Source organism: Athene noctua, chromosome 6 (genome assembly GCF_965140245.1).
Source record: "Athene noctua chromosome 6, bAthNoc1.hap1.1, whole genome shotgun sequence".
Taxonomy (NCBI): Eukaryota; Metazoa; Chordata; class Aves; order Strigiformes; family Strigidae; genus Athene; species Athene noctua.
Window position 1 is genome coordinate 10206438 of NC_134042.1, and position 22867 is coordinate 10229304.

The 22867-nt window shown below is 39.3% G+C and overlaps 1 protein-coding gene across 5 annotated transcripts in view; it reads left to right on the plus strand.

The window, feature by feature from the left end:
- Positions 1-22867, plus strand: part of PHF21A (PHD finger protein 21A) — a 137419-nt gene that overhangs the window by 82691 nt on the left and 31861 nt on the right. For all 5 annotated transcript variants that reach the window (XM_074909520.1, XM_074909521.1, XM_074909517.1 and 2 more), the window contains exon 6: positions 22405-22605. In XM_074909520.1, the coding sequence (XP_074765621.1) occupies positions 22405-22605 (201 nt within the window). The remainder of the gene's footprint in view (positions 1-22404; positions 22606-22867) is intronic.

Sequence of the window (22867 nt, forward strand, 5' to 3'; positions counted from 1 at the left end):
AGATGGCGAGCGTGCCCGCCCCGCGCTCCGCCGGCACCGGCCCCGGGTCCCCCCCGGGCCCGACCGGCCCCGGGCTCGACCGGCCCCGGCCCCGCGGAACCCAGGGCCGGCACGGCGCGGGGCGCGCACAGCCCGCGGCCGCGCTGCTCTCCCCGGCGTTTGTAAGGCCCGAGGGAGAATAGCGGGGTGGTCGCACGCCGCACGTACCTACACCGTGCGTAGGTACACTTGCAACGGCAAGTGTATTGTTTAACCATTTGTGTAATTGCGAAGCTTCTGGCCTCTCTGGTTTGTTACCCTTTTAGAAAGTGAAGGTAGGATGGAGCCGTTCTCTGCTGAAACGGGAACTTCCTCAGCATCTTCCAAGAAACAGAAAGTTTTATAATAACTGAATTGACAACTAAATGGTTTCTTAGCCATCTTGGTGGTTTGGCCCCTGGAAAAGTGAAGTGGAAGAGATGCTCCTTATTTATTTTGCCTGGGGTTTTTTTGTACTGTCTATTATTTTTTTATTTCTGTGTGAGATAAATTTGTGAGGTTTTGTTTTGGGATGTTTTGTTTTGCTTTATACCAGTTTCAGCTCATTTTAAAAAATAAAAAATTTTGTGCAAGTTTGTTTTTTTTGTGGGTTGGTTGGTTTTTGGTTTTGGTTTTGGGGTTTTTTGTTTGGTGGTTTTTTGTTTTTTTTTTTTTGCTTGGGGAGGGATTTAATGTGAAATACCTATTTATGTACATTAAGTAGGTCATTTCTTGGAAGACCAGTTCTTGAGGATGTCAGGGTTCCTGCTATGAAAACAATTTCCATGTTCTGTTAAAGTAATTTTTAGTTTGATCGTGCAAACACACTTGATGAGTGCAAATTCTTCCAGATGCACGGAACAGCCAGTACTTTGAACAGCATGAGCTTATCTTTAGTGCTTGTTTTGCACTGACAGACTGTTAGTGCTTAGCTTTCTTAAAGGACCATTCCGACCCTAATTAATTGAAAATTCATGCAGAAACATTTGTGGAAGAAAGTTTTTGAGAACATGTTTTTCCTGTGTGCACATACAAAGTATAATTGAGTAAATTTAGAAAAAAACTTCAAAAGCAGCAAACAATAGGTAGAAGTGTTTGGTACTGTAATTGGGTTTTGAACAAGATACAGCAGCAAAAGTATTTAGCTGTCTTACAACAATACTTAGTGTTGTTAAGACTTTGCATAACTGAAAACATGAATGTTGGTTTGATACCTCTGAAAAATGTCAAGTCCAAAAGAAGGAAGTATTTTACAGATGCAACCACTTAAATGTTTGGGCATATAAAAGCTTGATTTTAACTATTTTTTTGTTTTATAAATGTTAATATCTTTTGGCTTTAATCTGTTTGTAAAAAGCCTGTTAGAAGCAGGCAAGCTATGTGCTTTTCATTCACTTCATCCTAATCTGTTCAGCAAACTTTGATTTATTTCATGTGTGTTTATTGGATCTGCTTCTTATTTACTTCATTTTTTCTGCATCTTCAAGACTGATAATACTGGCTCAGTTCTAAAATTATCATTTACCTGCTGCTAAAAATCATGCTGCTTTACTTTCTTGTGCAGGTGATTTTCTGTATGTCAGTGTAGCCAAGATGGTGGAAAAGCTGTAAATTCAGTGATCCTTGGTAGTTCTCTAGTCTCATTTAATAATCCAGGAGAGATTATCTCCTTTTTTTATTTCCCCGTTTAAGTGTGTCAATTCTGGCTGAAACTCTGTGTGTTAAAATGTATATACTGAAAATATGAACAGTGTTAGAAATTTTAACACAGGTTTCCCAATAGTATCTTGGGCCCTTGCAGAAAGTTAAGTTCAGCAAAACTCAATGTTAGGGCTTCTTTGCTGCTGGAGCTAGTCTATAGGAATTATTTGCAAATACTTTAGTATTAACCTGAAGTCAGTCAAAACAGTATTCAAAGTTTAAAATATTTAGCTGGATCATATGTCAGAGCTGTTTTAAGGGAATTGCTTTATGAGATAACCTCTTTGTTCTCCGTTGTGTTCATAATCAGCCAAGCAAGATGCATATATACCCAGGGAGATCTGTGAATCATTTCAATGTGGCGAAGTTTGTAGGAAGTGGTAATATCTTTGATTCAAAGAAATTATGCCCAACCAGGAACACAAGCCTTTTATAGTTGCAAAATGGAAAACGCACATTTTAAGCTACGAACATGCTGAGAACAGTTGCCCGGAGTTTTAATTGAAAACTGTCGGTCGGAGAGGAAGAGGTGGGTGGTATTTGTGAAGCAGAGTGAATGTCAGCAAGGGCAGAGGTGCTGCATTGTATTGCCTGTGTTAGCATCAGGATACACATCTGTAAGTGATTGCTGCTGTCAGCAGCAAGTTGAGGATGAGCGTGATTGCTGTTTTTAATGATGGACAGATTAAATTATATTATCAAACAGCAGTATATGCATACAAGTAATGGGGCAGTAAAAGAGGAGTCTGGGGAGTTGAGAAAGAGATGTTCTATCTAGGGAGTCAGCCCAGGGTTTCCAATTTCAGCTGTGTAAAAAGTCATCTAAACTGTGTGGAATTGTGAAGACAGGGCACATGCTGAGCACCACTTATTCAGCCATCCATCTCTCTCTGTTGACTACACATGGAGGCAAAGGATGGTTTATTTTTTAATTATAGTATTAGAAGAGGTGAATATCACTCTAGGTACGCAGTGTAGATGGTTTTTCTGAAAATATCTGCACTGTGGTCAGCTAAGGTACTGGAAGACTGCAAATACATTCCCTGATACTTCTAAAAAAAGACACACAAAAAAATTACTGTTCATTTAGTGTTGATGATAACCAGAGCATGAGGATTCCAAGAGGACAGGATTAATACACATGGATATGTACCCTGAACACTTTCTTAGTTTCAGATACTTGGGTTTCACTGAGTTTGATAGTCAGAAAGAGCATCAGAAACATCTTGTTAATAAAGGTTTTTGTCGCTGAATTTCCTTAAATTTGGTATTTGTACATGTTCCTCTTTTTTTTTTTTTGTTAAGAAAGAATTCCTTGTAGAGGTCAGTAATCAGTTATGCTGTTGTGGTTGCATGAAGTGGATAGTTGAATGACCCCACAGAATAGCAGATGCTGTGCAGTTGGTGAAAACAACTTTCTTCCATGCTGTATAGCTGCAGAGTGGAAGTTCGTGCTTTGAAATGTCTGGGGTATTTGACTGGCAATAGGGTCCGTGAGAGGAATCCACTGGCCTGGTTATTTGTACTAGTCTTTTGATACTTACACCGAATTATGATTAGAGTAACTTTAACCATGTGACATCAAGCAGCTTCTTCACTGCTACACTACCATCCTGTGCAACTTACAGCTCCTTCCTGCTGCTATTTCCAGTTCATTCTGTTTTTCCCATTAAACTGTTATAATTCTAGTAAGCGTTAGCACTTTGCAAATTCTCTTTTTCATTATGCTGTTCCTTGTCTTCTGCTTTATATACAAAACACAGGTAACAGTTATATGATGTGACTGCACCGCCCCAGCTGTACAGCCCAAGTTTAAGCAGTGTAGTCCGAGTTTAAAGCTAATTATGCCCAGCTGTGTCCTTAGTCACACTTTTCCATCCCAATTCGTCACTTCCAGTTAATTCCCACTAACTGACCAGAGTCATGAGGTATTTTAATTTTTATTACAGCTGTGTAATTTCAGCCCTCAGCTCTTCGCCCCTCAGTACTGAGGCACTCTGGTCATTCTGCAGGAGCTCCTTGCGAATCCCCAGAGCGCTCTGCCTGAGGTGCTGATACCACCACCACAGCGTGTCTGCCCAGCTCTGCTCACTGTTGCACGGGACAAGGGGACATGGCAGAGCAGGCAGCTTTTGTTCAGCCTCGGCCTGTCACGCCACGTGCCAGCTGTGCTCCTGTCAGCAATCGTGAGAGCCCTCGCAGCATCGGGCTGGGAGGTTCGCAGGGGAGACGGCTTGGAATGGGAAGGCTTGAGGTGAAAGAGGAACCAAGAGGAGTGCTGGGGAGTGGCTGATGGGATGTGGTAACCTGGCTGTCTCAGTGCCACTGCCAGCCCCCCCTAGCACATTCTCTAAATCCACCGTCCCCAGGTCCTAGCTCATAAGTTAAATAGGGGGAGAGGCTCTGGCACCAGCACCAGGTACGAGGGGTGGTGGCTCTCAGCTGGCAGCGCCGGGTGCTCCTGGGTGCTGAGGTGGCACTTGCAAGCCAGGCTGATGAGTCCTTGGGTAAATAGTACTGGGTAGCGGTGCTGCAAAGGGGAATGATTTATGAAGAGTGAGTGTCTGCAGTTTTTAATAAAGTGTTTAAAGATATCTGCACAGACCCAGATTTTAAGGCTCTCTGTTCCAATTTTAAATGTTACAGTCCCTCTAATTTTGGATTATTTTGACTAGGCACAGCTGTTAAGCCTTTCTCTCCTCTTCTGCCTCTCCTCTTCCCAAAGAACATAAGCCTCTAAAAGTCCACAGTTATATGTCTTACTGTGAGCCTTGCTGGCTATCACATATTTAATGAAGGCTATTAACTACCTGGTGATTAAGTTGAAAGAAAGAAAGGAGAGTAACTTGAAATAGGACAGTGACTAAAAAGAAAGACAATACTTAGTTTGTATCAGGAGATTTAAACTTCACACATTTTCAAAATAATGTGCCTTAAAATACACATTTAGTAAGAAATTCTTTAAATTGATTTGTTTGGAGAACTACATCTATGTATGTCACATGTGAAAAGCTTACAAAAAGCTTTTATATGTGTTTACTTCAGAAGGCGTTTTACTCATGTTGCCTAAACTGTCTTCCCTGACAGTTATCTGCCTTCCCAGCACTTAAGAGTTCAATGCCTTTGAGAAGTAAGCTCAACTCCCCTTTTTCACAACTGACCAGTTAAGTTACTGAGAATACACATTAAAGGTTTTTGCAGTTTTGTTAGTGTTACTAAAATATCTCACTAGTTTCACTTCTTAAGGTAGGATAGAAAGTAATTTTTCTACATCTGAGTGTCTTTTGCAAAATGTCATAGAAGACTAGGTCAGGGATAAATGAAACAAGCCATATCGCAGAATATAACTGATAGTATTAAACAAGACATACAAAACAGTGGGATGATAGGTTTGTCAGTTTATAATGAGTTAAGTAAATTAATAAAATCATTTTTGGGACCTGTTTTTGCTTTTAATGTCTGATGGTAATTTTTCAGTAGTCTAGTTTTAATGAAAACATTTACTCATGTAAATGAGGGTTTCAGTTTGTTTGTGTTGACATTATTATTTATTTTTGTAGAGAAAAATCTCTCCTTTCTTTATCGTCTACTTTCAGAAATCTTTTGGAATGTGCTGAGGAAATGGCATCCTTCCTTTGACATTCATGTTTTGTTTGGGTTTTTTCTTTCATTTTAGTTTCTATGAAGTAGTGTAAACTCTAGCTTAATTTGATCTGGCATCCCCGCAGTTGAACATTTGTAAGTATCTTGTATTGTGGCCCATCTGGGTTGTCATAGAAACCGGAGACCTCCATCCTCCTCCTTGTTGTTGGAAATGGAATGCAAACAGGGCATCAAAGTGACGTTTTCCTAGTACAAGTGAGAGCCCTGTGAAGAGCCAAACAGAAAGGTTTCTTATTGGTTTTATGCTCTCGTGGCCTGTTGTAACAGTTGTTATAGTACACCCTGTTTTCTCTTGAATATCTAACAGCTGGGTAATAGAAAAAATGTGAGCATCATGAAAAAGCCAAGCTTGTGTGGTTAATCTTGTCCACAGCTTTTTCCTATCTTTCCTTGATGTATTTGTCTTGGATTGGGCTGTTAACTAGTAAGGAGGTGCGGAACATGTTACTGTAAATCATTTGTGCTGCAAGGGGCTGAAAGAACCAATTATGTAGCACGTACATGTGGCTTAACGTTTCTCTGCACTGATCCTCCGTCCTCTTACAAGAAAAAAAAGCCAAATAATTCTGGCAAACGTGTTAAAAGTTTTCACTTGCAAAACAGTGGAAATGCCAAGTGATCATTCTTCAAAACTGTATGGATTTAACAGATATAATTGCAAAATCATACCCAGTTTCCCTTCCCCCACGTACGCTCCAGCTGTGTACTCAGCAGTTCTGCTGGCATGCTGGTGAATGGTCGTATCTCCTCCCCAGGACAAAGAGCCTTTGAAATCGCCGCTGAATGCTAACCAACGCAGCCAATTGTACATGATTGTGGATTTCCAAAATAGGTTGAGAAATTATTTTCTAAATAGTGAGTTGCTCATCAACCGAGAGACAGGCTCCGTCAGCACAAAGGGGGCACAGGAACAGTTTGATTTTATGTGTGGGAGAAAAATCTTAGTACAGTCTGTTCATGCTGAGCATGCTGTTGCTGGCCTAAAAGCAGCTGCCTCTATAGCCTCCGCTGCTGGTGCGGTTTCTCGAGCAATGTGGGTCACTGGGCAGGCTTCTCATCTTCTTTAAATTGATTAAGGAAATCAGTTTCTGCCCCTGTGCAAAAGATGGATCCTCCAGTTCAGAGAGCAACGCATTGTGAGAATCTGTGCTGAAAGCGTTAAAGGCTTAGAGCAAAAACTCCTCTTTCGTCATTGCTCTGGTAAACTGGAAGAGGAAGACGAGGAATGTGGAGGCAGAATGCTACAATCCTGCATTATTTGTCTAGCTCATAATAAATACATTCGAAATGCAGAGCAGGAAAAGGCCACGGAATTATCAGTACTATTTGCATAGTACTACTATGTGTTAAATATTTCAAAAGATTTTTGCAGACTAGGTTTTTGGCCTGCAGAGCATACAAGCTAATTGTGCAACCTACCAGCAGGGAAACAAAAGGGGAAAAACAATTAAGAATGTGGGTCTGTGGGGTTAAATCGAGCGTGGTTTACTGGTCAGTTTTTTGCATATGTGTATATGAAGTATGGACTTTCTTTCTTCAGCGAGCTAGTTATTTCTAATACCTTGAAAAAAAAATCTGAGAGTATGCCCTGCACTCCTTGTGTCACCTCGGCCATCCCTCTGGGCATAGGCCTGACGTGTCAGTGAGAAGGGACTTTAAAAGGGGCTTGTGTGACCAGCAGTGTGCCCTTTTTTCCAAGTGAATCTGATAAAACATAATGCTTGCAAACCTTGCCTGCCAGTGAGAAAGGATTAATTTTTGCTTGTCAGACTTCACTACTTTTCTGTTCAGCTTTACATTGTCTGTGAGTGTCCTTTGCTTGTGTAAACCTGTTTCTTCTTACTCCTTTCTATGTTTCCTGATACTTTTTTTTAGCTTGTTTTTTGTCGTCTTCTGTGCTTCCTCACAATCAGTGACAGCTCGACTGTCTTCCTATGCAAACCGACAAACATGTTTTGGATTAAGTGGGGTTTTGTACAAACATATGATCCTCCAAACAATTACTGTGAAAAACCTACTCTGCTCATAATGAATACAGCTATACAGTGCAAAGTCAAGTATTTCTGTTTGCACGTTAAAATCTATACATTGGGGTTTTTTTTAAAATCTCTGCAACACCTATCACATTGACTTTTTTTTTACAAGTGCTTAATATTTTCTCAGCCTTTGGTCATGGTGGTTCTTTTTACGAAAGTAGAGTTGGATCACTAGTTACTATATACTAGTTGCATGTATTTACGGGTATAGGGCTCTGCGTGTAGTACAGATCTTTTAAAAGCCTCACTCCTTTGCTTACATCCTGCCCCAACTCCAGATGAAATACAATAGAGGATAGTTTATCAAAACAGACCAATAAATATGCCCTATTTGCTTGAATATGTGCCCAGTTGTATTTGTTAGAAAACAGAAAGAAACTCTGAAGCTTTTTTTCCCCAAAAGCCCCCCTACATTTCAGCATCGGTTTGGTTTATTTGGAGGTAATATGAGGGATAATATTATCTCAGCTGCTTCTTTCCTCTAATGGCCCTCCTACCTCAGAGTCCACAGAACCTGCTCCCTAATGTTGAAGCTCCCCTTCTGCTTCTCGTTTTGTGGAGGTTATCTGAGAAAGAGGGTTATATTAGGGCTTAATTTTATGGACTGGAATTTATAAGGGTATGCATTATGTGTATGAAACTTTAATTAGACTCTGGTTGCAAAGACGGTGCAGCTTTAAGGTAGTTCACTAGGTTAATAATGGAGCCTGAGATCCCAGTATGAATAAAGTTACCAGACCTGAGGACACAAAGCAAGATGGCTTGCTTTAACAGCCTGTGTTTCAGTTGCTAGGTTTCTGTAATCTTTCAGCCTTTCTCAACAGCACAACATGTGTTTCCTTTAAAAAAAAAATAAAATCCATCAGCGTGAAACCATGGGGAGGAAAACTACTGTTTTGTGATTTACAGCTCTTAGAGACGAGTGTGATAGGTGTCTTTAGAGATACCAGAGAGAGATCCACTGATGCTGGCTTTAGAAGTCCACGCATTCTGAGCTAATGCTTCCAAACATAATCACAGCTGAATTATCATGCAAGAAATGCTGAGTAAGGGCCAATGAAATAATACTTCAAGTTTCACTAAGAGTGTCTGATATGTCTCAATATAGGTTTAGCTAGTCAGACTGGTTTGTAGCATGAAATGTGTTCATCTGGCAGTATATTGCGTGTTCTCTGCAATGATTAACAAGTCAAGCGTATGGTCTGAAAAATGAACTTGCACTTCATTATGTGGTGAAAATATACAGTAGTTTTTATTTAATAATTTTTTTAAAAAAAGGTTAATTTGTCTTTTGAATCTAATATGGGCCTGCAGAGGCAAAGAAGAAATCTTGGTCTTCCCTAAAAACTCACATTCTATATGTTTAATGTTGTATACAGAGGAATTATGAGAGAGATTACTTTCTATTTCTTACCTCTCTTTGTCAGCGAATTACAGAAATGCATCAAAGACTTCTTCAGGGTTCATTTTACGTCTGTAGCGTTTACAGTTTGTCTTTAAAAGCTTTAACAAAATACTAATAACAAAAATACACCCACCCACACCCAAAAAAAAGAGTTTTAGCCAGTTGCACTAGGGGTCTTTTACCACCAATTAAAATGGGGTTCCCACATTTGTATTTGTGATATCAACAGTCTCTCAGTTTCCAAGGATTATTACAACAACTGTATAAAAAGCCTCAGCAATTCTGTCCCAGGGGTCCTTCACTAGACTGCGTATTTCTGTATGTGCTAGGTTAAAAGTTCTGTTCACCCACCTCATGGTTCCAAAACCCTCAGGAGATCTTCTTTATTGATATAATAAAAAAGGAAAGTACTTGCGTTATTTTTGACAGATCTTCTGTAAAAGGAGAATGATGAGCCAGTGTAGAGCAAAATACTTCCTTCTGAAGTACTTTCTAAGAGGTGTTCTGGAAAGAAACAACATTACTGAAAAGTTCTGAAGATGTGCATTTCTCAGGTGATTAGTTAAAAAAAAAAAGGTCCCATCAGCTGCGGTGTTGTACTCTTCAGAGATAACTTGGCCAACTTGTCAGAAGACAGTACTCCAAACGTGTTAGCAGCAATGGCTGAGGGCTCAGGGAAGGGGAAGCACCTCTGCAATGCTTTATTCTGAAAGCAGTTTGAACACTCGATGCTTACAGCCAGGAATTTTGGAGCTTTCAGTCATGATTCTAGTACACACTCAAAAAAAGATGAGAAAGCAAGTTATAGAGGCATTAAGTATGATTCATGTGTACATAAATTCAAAATTCTTTTTTACAGAAATAAGAGCTAAGTTTGGCAAAAAAATGTGGTTCTGCTTTCTCTAAAAGTGCTATCCTGGCTGTCCTGGCAAATTTTAATCCCGGCTCAAACAAGATTTCATTGCGTTACAGCATTGAAGCACTATAGATACATTTTTACAAAACGAGATATGGGTGCTTTAGAAATTTTATCATGTCCTAATCATGTTTGTTTCAAATTTATTAGTTTTGAGAGTGAACATCATCTTTAGTAGAGAAATTCTATCTGACAAAATTCATCTTGTGTCTTAAATTCGTATCAAATGCACCCCAACAACAGCATTCATTGTTCATCTGCGAAACTATTATTACTTGTGCAACAAGTTACTTGTTTGCACTTGGAGCAATCCTATTTTAGAGGGAAGAACTAACTGTCCTCTGACTATTCAGCTTTCCTGAGGCAACCTCAGCAGCTTGACCATGTCCGATCACCGTGTTCGATCTCATCCTTGAGTTCTGAATTTATGTCATATATTACAGGCTTAGATGGCACAAGTTAAAGTCTGAATTGGCATATTTAGATTAAATTTAATAAAATTCGGGAAAGAAGGTTCAAAATCTATTAGAACATTACTTAGACATACAAAGTGGGTCTTATTTTACAGGTCTTTAATGATGACTCTGAAAACCAAGTCTCTTCAGGGTACTTTAGGTGGGTTCAGTAGCAGTGTTTACCTTTCTGTTTTAAGAGAAGGGCCACCTCTGTTTCCTTTGTACTGGAGGGGATCTTTGACAACATTCACCAGAACTCTGAAATAAAATCCCTGTACCATTCTGAACAGGGACGGTGCAGGATGCATAGCTTGACTTGTAGCACAAACAGATTTTGTTCCAGACACTTCAAAGTTCCCAAGACTTAGAAAACAGCAGATCATTTCAAAATATTAGCTGAATGTTGGGAAACTTACATTAGAAGAGAAGTAAGTTACATTTATTTATGGAGATGCACGCAGATGCGAGTATCACAATACGTTAAACAACAGGAAAGGGATGGGAAAGGATAATGGAGGTAATAGCAAAAAGAATATCACCATCACTCACTTATATAGGCCAGTTCCGTGTACAACTTTATGTTGTGAAGTCATTTGAAACAGTTAAAAATTCCAACAGATAGTATAAAACGTCATTTGAAAGTGCAGATTTTGTAGTGTTTCATTTATTTTTAAAATAATTTGGATTCTGTTCCAGATTATTTACAATCCTTCCTTCCAAATTTGTTTCCCTTTTATCTGTGTAAGCATGTGCCGACACTGTTACTCAGTATACACAAATGCTAATCTACCTTCATGCACACAGAAAATAGCTTTCCTGGCACAGAGTTTAAAACTCCCATAGAATACATTATTAATCGAAGAAGTCTCTCTTTTTAGAAAAGCCTATCATTTATGTGGTCACCATTGAGAAGGTTATAGATAAATATAATGCTGTTTGTTAACAGTGTGGTCTTCAGAACATACAACAAACAACCCCAGATACTGAAAATGTATTTTAAAAAGATTTAAATTTCGAAAGTAATTTTCCTTCTCTGTACTCTGGTTGCATACACTAACATGATCTAATTATAATGTAACGACAACTTCTTTTCTATTGCTCTGCATGCTTTAATGCTCTAAATGCATTTCTCTTGGCAGGTCTCTGCAGTGAGGTGAAAGCATGGTAACTATGCAGTTCCCTACAGTGAATAATTCCCTGGTTCTGCATTTGGCTTTCAAATGCTAGATCATGTATCTATGAAGTTCAAGGAGTAGAGTTGTAAGGGAAGTGGGTAGGGTGAGGCTGGTGTCCATCTGTGTATAATTTAGCTGAATACGACTGCAGCTCAGTAACAGAGCTTCAGCCCAGCTTCTGCTAACTCTGCAGTGCTGAAGTGTTCCTTTAGTTACACGTGCTGGTCTTGCAGACTCTGCTGAGCCTTATCAAACACAGCCAGTTGGTGCTGCTGGTATGAAAGCACAGGGGAGCTCTCATGTGGAAGGTTAATGGAGTGTAATTAGAAAGAAGAATGAACTGCTCAGCCACTCTATCTCACTCTACCTGCACTGAGAGTGACAAGTGCTCTGATCTTTTATAAACCCTAGAGCAGAGGTTTAACAGTCTAAAATTATGACAGTATAACTGTCAAACAAGCAAGCACACTGTGAAGAAGTAGTATGAACTTACGGATAGGAATGTTTACATTCCCTTATGTGGTCTCTGTTAGTACTTTTTTCATGCTGGATATTGTCCATATTGATATAACAGGTGCATCAAATGCATTTGCCTGTGAGGTGTCCATCAAAGTGAGAAAGATCTTTCTGTTCCATGCGTGGTTTCTTCATGTCTCTGTATCACGTAACTGTTACCTTGCAGGATGAAGTGATGGCACCATCCTAAGGCATTTTGATAGCAAGGAATTAAGCTTTCATAGAGAAGAGTTTTGGCAGGAGCAAGAACAGCTACTGGGGTTTATATTCCAGGAACTAACTGAAATTTGAGATTACATATGTAATTTGAGATTAGATGCTAATGCCTGATCCTGTTAATTAAGATAGGTACTGTGTACATCTGTTAAAAACTATCACGCTCATGAAATGTTTTTTGCGTTCATCTAGCACACAGATTTTTTTTTTTTCTTTTAAAACAATAGTGATAAACTTTAGTTGTGAAACCACATCTAGGAAGTAAAGGAAAGACACCACATGTCAAATCCAGAAAGGACATGGGGCTTAACTTGTTTATATTTCTGCATTATAGAGGCCATTCCATTTTACCCTGGTACTCCTGTGTAACAACTTCTGACTTCAGGGAGATTAGGAGAATTTGGTTACAGGGTACTAAGTTTTTGTCTTTCCACATCCAGGAAACAGGTGGTGGATTGGACTGCCAGTTATTCTGAAGGCCCTTGCAGTGTCAGCAGGTTGATTAGGGGAAGTTTGCCCAGCTAATCCTAGCAGGCAGTCCACTTCCTGCATTGCAGTGGAATAGAAAAAAAAAAACATCCCAGCAAGTCTGACCTGGGGAAATTTTTTTCATTCCAAGTCTGAAATTAATAAGAATCTAAATATGTAAAGAAGGCATACAATAAAAGGCATCAAAGGAAGAAGATAAGCTTGCTTTGCTTAGCTTCTTTTCTCCAGCTGTGGCCAACATCTTGTGTTTCAGAGGAAGGTGAAAAAACAACCTTGAGTGTATTTGGTTGTTTGTGCCTCTGGACATGTTCGTATTCTCAACAGCAAGGCTGTCTTTATGCAGAATTTCAGTGATGGAGAAGCATGCTGGGAACAGTGCTGGCTCTTGCACTGTCCCTGGTAAGGGACAAGAATGAGCAGAAGCTTCCCAGATCCGAGATCCCTCCCCCCCTCACATGTACTATCCAATCTTCTCCAAAAGTTAGATTAAGCATTTCCTTTAGAAAGCTGTATAACCTTGTCCTAAAGATGTCAAACAATGGTAGGCTAATCATTACCACTCATATTAGGCTGTTACAGCATTTAACCATTTCTGCATCTTACTTCAAGCTTGAATTTGTCTGTCTTCAACTTAGCCACAGAATTGTAATTTTACGTTTCTCAGAGAAACTAAAAACCCTCCAATTGTCAGATTTCTTTTCTATGTTGTCCTGGTTTCAGCTAAATTTTTTTTCCTTCCTTCTTAGTAGTAGAATAGTGCTGTGTTTTGAATTCAGTATGGGATTTGATATAAGAAGAATGTTGTTAATGTACTGATGCTTTTAGCTGTTGCTGAGAAATCAAGGACTTTTGAACTTCCCATGGCCTGCTAGGGCACAGGTACACAAGAAGCTGGGAGGAAGCACAGCCAAAACAACAGACCCAAATTGGCCCGTGGAATATTATTCCATATTGTCTAACGTCATGCTCTGTATATAGATAAGGGTTGATCGGGAAGCTCACTCTGGCTTCCAGGATTGTGGTTTCAGGATTCTCCCTTCTCTGGGATCACTAGCTGGGAAAGGCTAGCCATCAGTCAGCAAGTGGTGAGCCAATCACATCGTGCTCGTTTGTATTTTCTATTATTTTCTATTGTTACTATTATTATAATTATTCTTTTATTTCAATTATTAAATGTTTTTTATCTCAACCTACGAGTCTCCTTACCCTTACCCCTCCAACTCTCTCCCCTGTTCCCAGGGGTGGGGGAGAGTGAGTGAGCAACTGTGTGGTGTTAGGCTACCAGTCGGGTTTAAACCATGACACATGTATAAATATCGATATTCAGTGAGAAGTCCCCTCTCAATAAATTGGATATGCTGAGCCCCGGTAAGCCTCACATTACGCAGCGTTGTTTGTTGGGTCCTTGATTATGTTTGTGGTTTTCCTTTGAACTGTCTTCAGTAGCTCTGCATTCCGTATGGAAAAAGTAGCTTTCTATTCTTTTGGCAAAATTCCTGTTCTTGAATCTTTTTAGGAGGGCTGGAAGTTCCCCAAATCTTCAGTTGTTGAGTAGTTTAGCCTTATTCAGTGAGGTGGTTTTTGCACTGAGATAAATAAACACAGGGACAAAGTCCCCCTCCCCGTGCCATTTAAGTAGGGAGGCTAAGGAAGAACCATTGCTTTGTTTTTCGGAGTCACTGTTGACTGTCACCTTGATACAGTTAAAGACCAGAAATTTGGGTCTTTTGCAGTGATTTAATTTGATGTCTTCTCTGTGAAGGAGGCCTTTTTCTTTGTTTTGATTGTGCTTGGTTAACTGAAGAGAATACTACAGCAGGTATATTTAGCTGGACAGAATGTCTGGTTTTGATATACTGCTCAAGTGACTAGGAAGAAGAGAAAATCTGTGATTTGAGTGAGGGGAAACTGACTTTTTGCTCTGACAACTCATTCTGCCTGTGAAGTGGAGGTCAACAGTGAATTGCAATGTGATGTTGTTAGTGATGGATTTTAATTGAGTTGGCGCTAAACAGTATTTGGTTGACGACATAGGGGAAAAGCCTGTCTGCTGCTGTTAGTTTGTGATGTTTGTAAAACAGCTGTGGAAATGGAATATTAGATGCTGCTAACAACATCAGAGTAGTCAACAGGTGGTTGTACAATATAGTTTGAGCATGCAGATCTTGCTGTTCACAGAAGAACCAAGTTTTCTTTCTGTGGTGAAATAAAACTAGTCATCTTGCTTGATACTTCTGATCATGCATGAAGCGTATGAGCATGAACTGTGTGTGTTTCCTTTCATGAAGAGGAGAGGAGGTGTGATTCAGTCGTGAGAACAGCTGTAGGATGCACAAGCTGAAGCTGATTCATTTTTAGCCAAGGGACTGTGTTACTGTGCAGTAGTACGCTGTAAAATTACTTGATGACTATCCTTTCCACTTGGGTTATTCAAAAATATGAGGAGTTACCAGATTAGAAAGTAGACTTCTATTTAGGTTGATCGTTTCTAAAACATGAAATAAGTTTACTGATTTAAATTGCTCTGCTGTGCTTTCTTAATTCAGAAAAATTCATTTTAAAGGATGTCACATTATGAGGTAAATCAGAGGTAGGAGAAGAGAAGCAGCAGGATTTCCCTGCCAGAACTATTTAGCTTAGGCAACTGGCGACCGTGTGTAGATGCAAATGGTTTTCCCATGGGGGTGGTTGTTCCTGTGTGTTCTCCTGCATAGGAATAATAATCCACAGTATTTTTTGTGTTGAGATTTTATATCCCAAGCTTCGGTCCATGACAGATTTTACAAGACCACATTAGAGACTTCTGGAAAACTAGATTCAGTCAGAGATCATAAAAACATACTTTACGTTGAAGTGCAAAAGAACCCTTGTTTCATTTCTGCACAATATAGGTGGCTTTTTTTTTACCTAAGGAGATCTTTTTTCCCTGAAACAGACAAATGGGGCTAGAACAATACAGAGACGGGCAAGATAAAATTAAAATGAGCACCTTTTCCGTGGTAGTCAGCAGTTTAATTTTTTAATTTCTTTAGCCTTTGCGTGTTGCGGTGATTCCTACATCCTTTTACCAGTTTGTATTTGTACTCAGAAGTATTTCTGGGAAGCAGAAAAACCTAAACCAAAACAAACCTTGACAAACTTTAAAAAAAATAATTTCATTCCTTTCATTCCATTCCTCCTTAATTACATTCAAAGTACTGCACTTAGCTGTTTTTCCTGTTCTGTTTTGCCTGCTGTCATACACTTGATTCTCCATTCATTAATTGCTTCATTGTTTAATTATTGTAGCTGTTCTTGCAAGTTTCTTTCCGTTAATGTAAGTGCTAGGGTAAGAAGGTAGATATTAAATTTATTTAATATATAAATTGCAGGAAAATGTTGTATGTGTGCTGCTCCTACTTGTTCAGTCTCTGTTTCCTACTTTGTGCAAGAGTAAAAATTCTAAAATGAGAAGACAGTGATGCATAAGGCATTTCATGGTACAACATTCCCTTCCAAAAATTAATTGGTCTTGTGGTGCTGCAAATGGTAAAAGACACGGTACTGAAAATAAAGCAATCAAGAAGTCACATAAAGCAGAATGGCACAGCAGCTATTTTTGGTCATTTTCATTTATAAGTCTAGCTATATTTTAAAATAAAAGAAAAAAATCATAAGCATTCTCCCCCGTTAAGAATGAAGGAAGGAACATTATTTTCAGAACTTACATAATTCACTTCTGAATGATTTCGAGCAACTTCAAGTAGTGTTTCTTTATCATAAAGGAAAAATCTCATATTCTTTTTCGAAGTACGTATGCTCATGTGTGAATTGTGCATTTGTTTCCAAATCACACCTGTAGTAATTATTTTATACAGTCTAAAATATAATGAGGTGTAATAAGTTTACCAGCATTTTTAATGACAAAAATACTTTTTGCATCATGCCAATGTTATATAACAATATATATCTGACAAAATGTCGAAGTGGAATTTTACGGAATGAAAATTTATTTAAATTCCATTATACACAAGGTACCCTATGCCATGTTCGGTAATTGTATTAAAGATATTAAGACTGCAGAGCAAACTCATGAATTCAGGGTGTACCAAAATTAACTGTATAGTCTTGGTCCATCTCTAGTGCTCATCGGTATCATATGTGTATTGCTCAGTTTATCCCATAGGACCATCATGGCAGAGGGAGGAGAAGCATTCCATTCCCCTAACATGCTCTGCAGCCCCTTTTAGACATGCAGAAGAACAACTTGTAGCTTTGTGCAGCTTTTAGCCCTGTTTTTTGTGGGCTGAATGCCACATGTGTTCTTTGGGACAGTTACTGGCGTGTTGGCAATGCAGCCATGACTGGGTAGGGTTAAGATATCTGTGTATTTAACAAAAGCTAAAAAACATAATTAGGTTTTTAAACTATGCAAAGAAATAGTGCACATTTCAGTAATCATGCCCAGTAAGGCATTCAAGTATGAGGTGGAGGTGGTCTTCCAGTCCCACTGCTACGTCCCCTTTCAGCACACAAGCACCCCTGTCCTGAGAGTCTTTTCTGACTGAATAATATAGGTGCCAGTTTGATCACCTTTAAGAAGTAGGAAATTGTACCACATGTTTTTCTTGGAATAATCTTCTTTCTAATTTAGTTGGCTTAGATTTTTTTGGTGATAAAAAGATCTGGGTATGGGTGAAGTACAGCCAGAAGTGCAAAATTCCATTAAAATACAGGATAACCACAGAAATAGCTAAAAATATTTCTATAGTCCTTTGATCATTCTTTCAATGGAATTTATTTCAAGTTGTTTTGTACAACAGTTTTTCTTCCTCACTGGTGTAGATACTGCGTCATCAATTTCTATAATTGGATTTCACTATTTTAAATTTTAGATACTATCTGCAAGCAGTAGATGAGTGTACAATTATTCTCCTTGCTTGTAATCTTTCCACTCCCAAATTCCACTCCCAAAATGCATCCATCCTGTTTGCAGGTTAAAGACTAACCATGCCAGGACTCCAAAATCTTTTAGCTTCTTTCTGTCATGGACGTTTTGATATCTTTCTGTTCTGCTGAAAAGCAGAGGTATTTCACTTCTCTTGGAGTAGCAGCAGAGGTGGGGGCTGGCAAGGAGAGGGGAGGGAGGCTGGAAAGGAAGATCACAGAGCAGTGAAATTCCCTCCATCCTCCCCACTCCCAAGTTGGAGCTTATTCGAAGTCAGTACTTTCTCTTACATTTGCAGCGTTTGGCAGCTTTTATATGCCAGAGAACATTTCTTGGCCATTTGAGGAACAGGTAGCAGAAGATCCGTAATAGCTGACTTCCTGGAATTGGAGCAGGAAAACGGGTCACTAGCAGGCAGTTGAGCAATTCAAGCCACATCAGCTTTAGTTTTGTCATATAAACGGTATGCTTTCAAGACTGTTTAGTACTTTTACTTTTCTCTCTTATTTCTAGAGGATTATTATATTTTAATTTTATAGATTTTTGAAGTTTAAAACTAGACCGCCCTTCAGATATGTATGCTTTTCTGAATGTGTTTCCCAGATGAAGAAGAAAATGTGACCAAATATAACAAGGGATCTAGTATTTTAAAAATTGCTGTACTCTGAGAACTACTTTATTAATGATAGATTGATTAAATGGAAATAATGCTTAGCTAGTAATGTTATACTTAAACCTTACTAAGCTTTAAGTTTGTTCCAAGGACTTTCCTTATCTTATAGCAACATATTCATGATAGTTTTTTATGTGCACACAGAGAAGACACCTTTTGGCACAGATATATGGCCAACAAGACATAGAGGCAGATTTTCTGCTTAATCAAACCAAAATAATTTTCTAATGCTGTGTTAGGATCTAGCCTGTGGCATGAATGAGAAAATGGTATTGCTAAATGTCACAATATTGATTACAATTATTACCTTTAAGAAAGGGTCATTAAGATGTCTAGGGCTCTGTGAACTCAGTGGCGTGAACGGTTCTTGATGAGATCAGTGATAAAGATGTCAAGACAGCAAGAGCTATGAGATTATGTAGTATGCTTACAGGGCACCGACAAATGGATTTTGAAGTAGTCTGGTAGTAACCATTGCAGAGGGCTAGCAGTTACTTTTTGGGTAGAATACCGTTTGGAAGAAAGAATATGATTATTAATTTCTTTCATGTTGCAGATGTAAAGAGAAGATTGGCATCCAGTTTTGAGGAAAATTCAGTAAACTTGAAAGACATGCTTTTCATAAATTTGTAGTGTTGCAGGAAAAGAAACTATTTTAGGAATATGGGGAAAGTTAGAGGTTTCTGACATGCAGAAAACTATTGTGTTTATGATGGTGTGTTTATGTTTGAGTTAAGCTCAATTTAAAATTTTGAAGTTGTCGGAATTAAATACTCTTAAATAAGCATGGGAAAGAAGAATGGCAATTATTACATTTAAAGAATTAGGAATACATCCTAGGAGTTCTGTGGTACTTTTAAGATAGCCTCAGTCTCACTGGCACTAAACCTCTAAGGCACGTAGCTAGGACTTTATGCCAACCTTGGCAATTTTCAGTCATACAGATTGTACTTTCTGCAACACAAGCCACCTTCAAAACTGAATGAGAACAGTCAAATAACTGAAGAACAATTTTAAAATACAGTTTTAATGAAGTATCAAGTCTGACAGTAGACAAGAGTTTCTTTCATGCTGCCCTCCTGTTTAATCCCCTACAAAACGAGGCTGTGCTAACGATGCTGCAGACAGACACATGCCAGGGCTCTTGTGCGGCTGCAGTGTGGTGGTTCCAGTGGGATGCTGTGGAGGAGCCCAGCAGTGTCAGACCGGCGGCTCGGGCAGAGAAGGACGCAGCAGAGGGTAGTGCTGGAAATGGGAGTAGATCTGCTCGTAGCTCCTGTGTAGGTGCAGCCCCGAGAGCCTCATCTGGTTCTGCTAGCTAAGCTAAGTAACTTCGGAATATGTTGTTCAGAGTCTCCCTCTTGATGACTAGTAACAAACAGACAATCCCAACAGTCTTGCAGATAGTAAAGTGATATCTGTAGTTTCAGTGTGATGTTTGTACTGACAGTTGGTAGAAGCAGCTTAATAAACTGCGTAAGCAATTGACGTGCACTGAAAACTTCAGTTTTACTCTCTGAATCTTAAAAGCATTAGATGTTTCTTCCAATTTAATATCTGCATAATGGATATGGATGGCAGGATATGCTGCTGCCAGGCAGCTCTCAGCAGCCTCTAACAGGCAAGCGTAGACTTCCAGAGCAACAGCGTTTTTCCACTCACGTTATCCATCTTGTGCCAAATATGCTGAGCCTCGGTTTTTGCACAAGGCACTAATAAAAGTTGTGCTTTGGCCCTGTTTTTCCCCAGCTCTGCACGCCGTGGTTCGGGTCCGGGGGTGGAACAGGCAGCGTGTGAATGTGATGTGACTCACCTCACTCCTGCTCCCCTGCTCCCGTCCTCTCTGTCTCTTGCTCTGCCGTAGCGCTAGGGCAGAGGAGTCCTCTGGCCATTCTCTCTCTCTCTCCTCTCCCTTTTTAATTTTTTTTTTTTTTTTTAAAATCCTTTCCCTAATCTTCCTCCCTTTGTAAAGAACAAGATGGAAACGAATTTTTGGGCCATTGCTGCTGATTTCCTCCAGTTAGGGAATCAGTAGAAGAGCACCATTATCACTGAATTTCATAAAGGCAGCTGTGGAAGACAAAAACTCCCTTCCTGTTCATGCCGGGTACAGTATTTTTTTAGCCTCCTGTGCAACGTATATGCAGTCCTTTTTTTTGGCAGGTATTCCATGGGCATGTCGCATTATTTCCTCTCCTACTTTGTTCCATTCTCCTCTCCTCCCCCTCGGGTTACTCTCTGGAAATGTTTTTTCAACTCTTCTATCTGCTTGCTGACATGGCACTTTGCTTTGCATGTTAACGTGGTTGATCTTTTCAGAAAGCTGTTTTAAATGATTGTTCAGTTATTACATGTACGAATGAGCTGATAGACACAGGCCATTTAAAACTATGTAAAATATCTGAATTAGAAAAATGCCTTCTACACTCCTATTATTTTCTCCTTGTTGTAAAAGAGAACAAACAATTTGCAGCTTTCAGGTTTTGACAGCTTTTAGCACTTTTCTGAATGCAGTGTAAAATAGTTCCTGCACACGTCCATTACCAGCTCCCTGAGTTTTCCATGAGGTTGGGCCTGTTTCTCTTGTTGTTGAAGCTGAATGTTCCTGCCCAGCCAGGGCTGTGGCTTTTGTAGAAGCCAGGCAGTCCTCCTTCTGTACACCTCTGAGTCGCTGAATTCAGTCTTTTGCAAAAAGGTCAATCATGTGAGCTCACACATTTCAACCTTATGAAACAGGGGTGGGTTTTTTGTTGCTTGCATGTTTTATTTGGCTTTTTAAAGTTCCAGTTCTCAAATCTGCCAGTTTGGTACCCTGTGCCTTTTGTTACCTTCTTCTGGGCTATCTTCTTCTGGTACACATTCAGTGAGCGAGGAACCCTGCTGTTTTAACTCGTCATAAGGAAGATACTCGGAATCAAAATTCTACAGTATGTCCACAAGAACAGATATTTTGTTAGCTCAGAATTTCATAATCCTCTGTGAAAGAAATTTGAGGAAAGAATTGTTTCAGTTGGTTGTAAATTTTTTTTTTGGTGTGTTCTTATTTTTCCTCCATCTCTCTGTTTTGTACTGTGACTAATGCATCAAAACAAAAATCAAAACATTTGATATTGTCAGAATGTTTTTTTTCTTCTCCTTTCTGTGTAAGTGGAACTGCTTGGGGCAGCCCACTGTCAGCACCTGGCTCTGGTAGAGGTTTCCTGACCATTTCTGTTTCCACTAGAGCTTTCTCAGTCAAGCCCCCATCACTCTGTTGACCTTATTGTCCTCTTCCAAAGCCAACCTTGTCATGTAACTGTTTTGGAGTATGTGTACACTCTTGATCGAGAGGGATTAAGTACATATCTAAATCTTTTTAAAGCTGTCCTAATTTGAAGTTGTTTGGGTTGTAGGAAAAAATGTACATTTTCTATCATGCCCGCAAAAGTTAAAAAAAGTTTTGTGGTGTTTTCACTTGTGGCCACACTAAAGTATAATATTAACATAAATTGTGAGCCCTTATTACCCATGTGGCAACATGGTATCTTACCCTGCAGGTTACCTGGTCTGCTCTTAAATCTGTTGAGTTACTGTCTAAAGATCGACAATGGCTACCAGAAGAAACTTGTTTTTTAAATAATTTCAAACTTTCATGGAAGCTGTAATGTAATAGGAAGCCTTTAAGCTGTGGGAAATAAATTTGTACCATTTCCTTTCAGCATAGATAGCCCTATCTTTCTTTCAGGTGACAATAATTTTGAACAGACTGACCACATACATCCATGCCCTTCCTGTTCCCCACTTTGCACTAAAACTGGCTGTCTCTCGGCTCGGTTTTGAGTGAAGGATGTGAAGTCCTTTTTCATTACTGTTTAGGAATGGTCTATGTTTGAAGGAGTCAGAAGCTTTGGAATCTGGATGCTAACATGTCTCAAGTGAATATAGGTTAATGAGGTCTTGCAGTGGTTTGTAAATAGGCTGAATTTTGGTGGGTGGGCTTCTGCAGGGATGGCAAGGTCACCCTGGTGGGCAGCAGTACTCCTCTGTGGCCTATTTTGTCACTGTGCCTATTAGATAACACCAATATTTAAAACTCTGAAAAGAGAAATCCCACTAAGCTTCTGAGCAGTTCTTTATTTACATAAAATAAATGTAACTTTAGCTGTTATTATCTTCTCTAATGTGCAGCTAAATAACTGTCATAATTTCTATTTATGTTTTTGTTTATCTGGTAGAAAAGAGTGGTGGAACAGCTTCGAAAGAATTTGATAGTGAAGCAGGAACAGCCTGACAGTAAGTTTCAAATACAGCCCTTGGCACAGTCAGAAAACAAACTACAGACACCACAGCCGCAACCACTACAACAACTACAGCAACATCACCATCAACAACAGCAGCAGTCTACTGCACCCTCTCCAAACGTGATTGGATCACAGGTAAAAATCTCTACAATAATTCTTTTCCTTGCTAAAAGTGAAGTTCACTGAAAAAAAAAAAAAAAAATCAAAGAAAAGTGCGGAGAGAAAATTGCAAACTTTCAGTTATGCCCATTAGTGTAGCAGTAGTTATTTCTCCTTCTATGTATATGCATATATGGCTCTTGTGGGTTTTTTTTGGCAACAACCTCCTAAGTCAAATTATGTAGTGTTTAAAAGTCAAATCATAACCTCACAAAGAAGAAGGGTGGCAGTATCACCT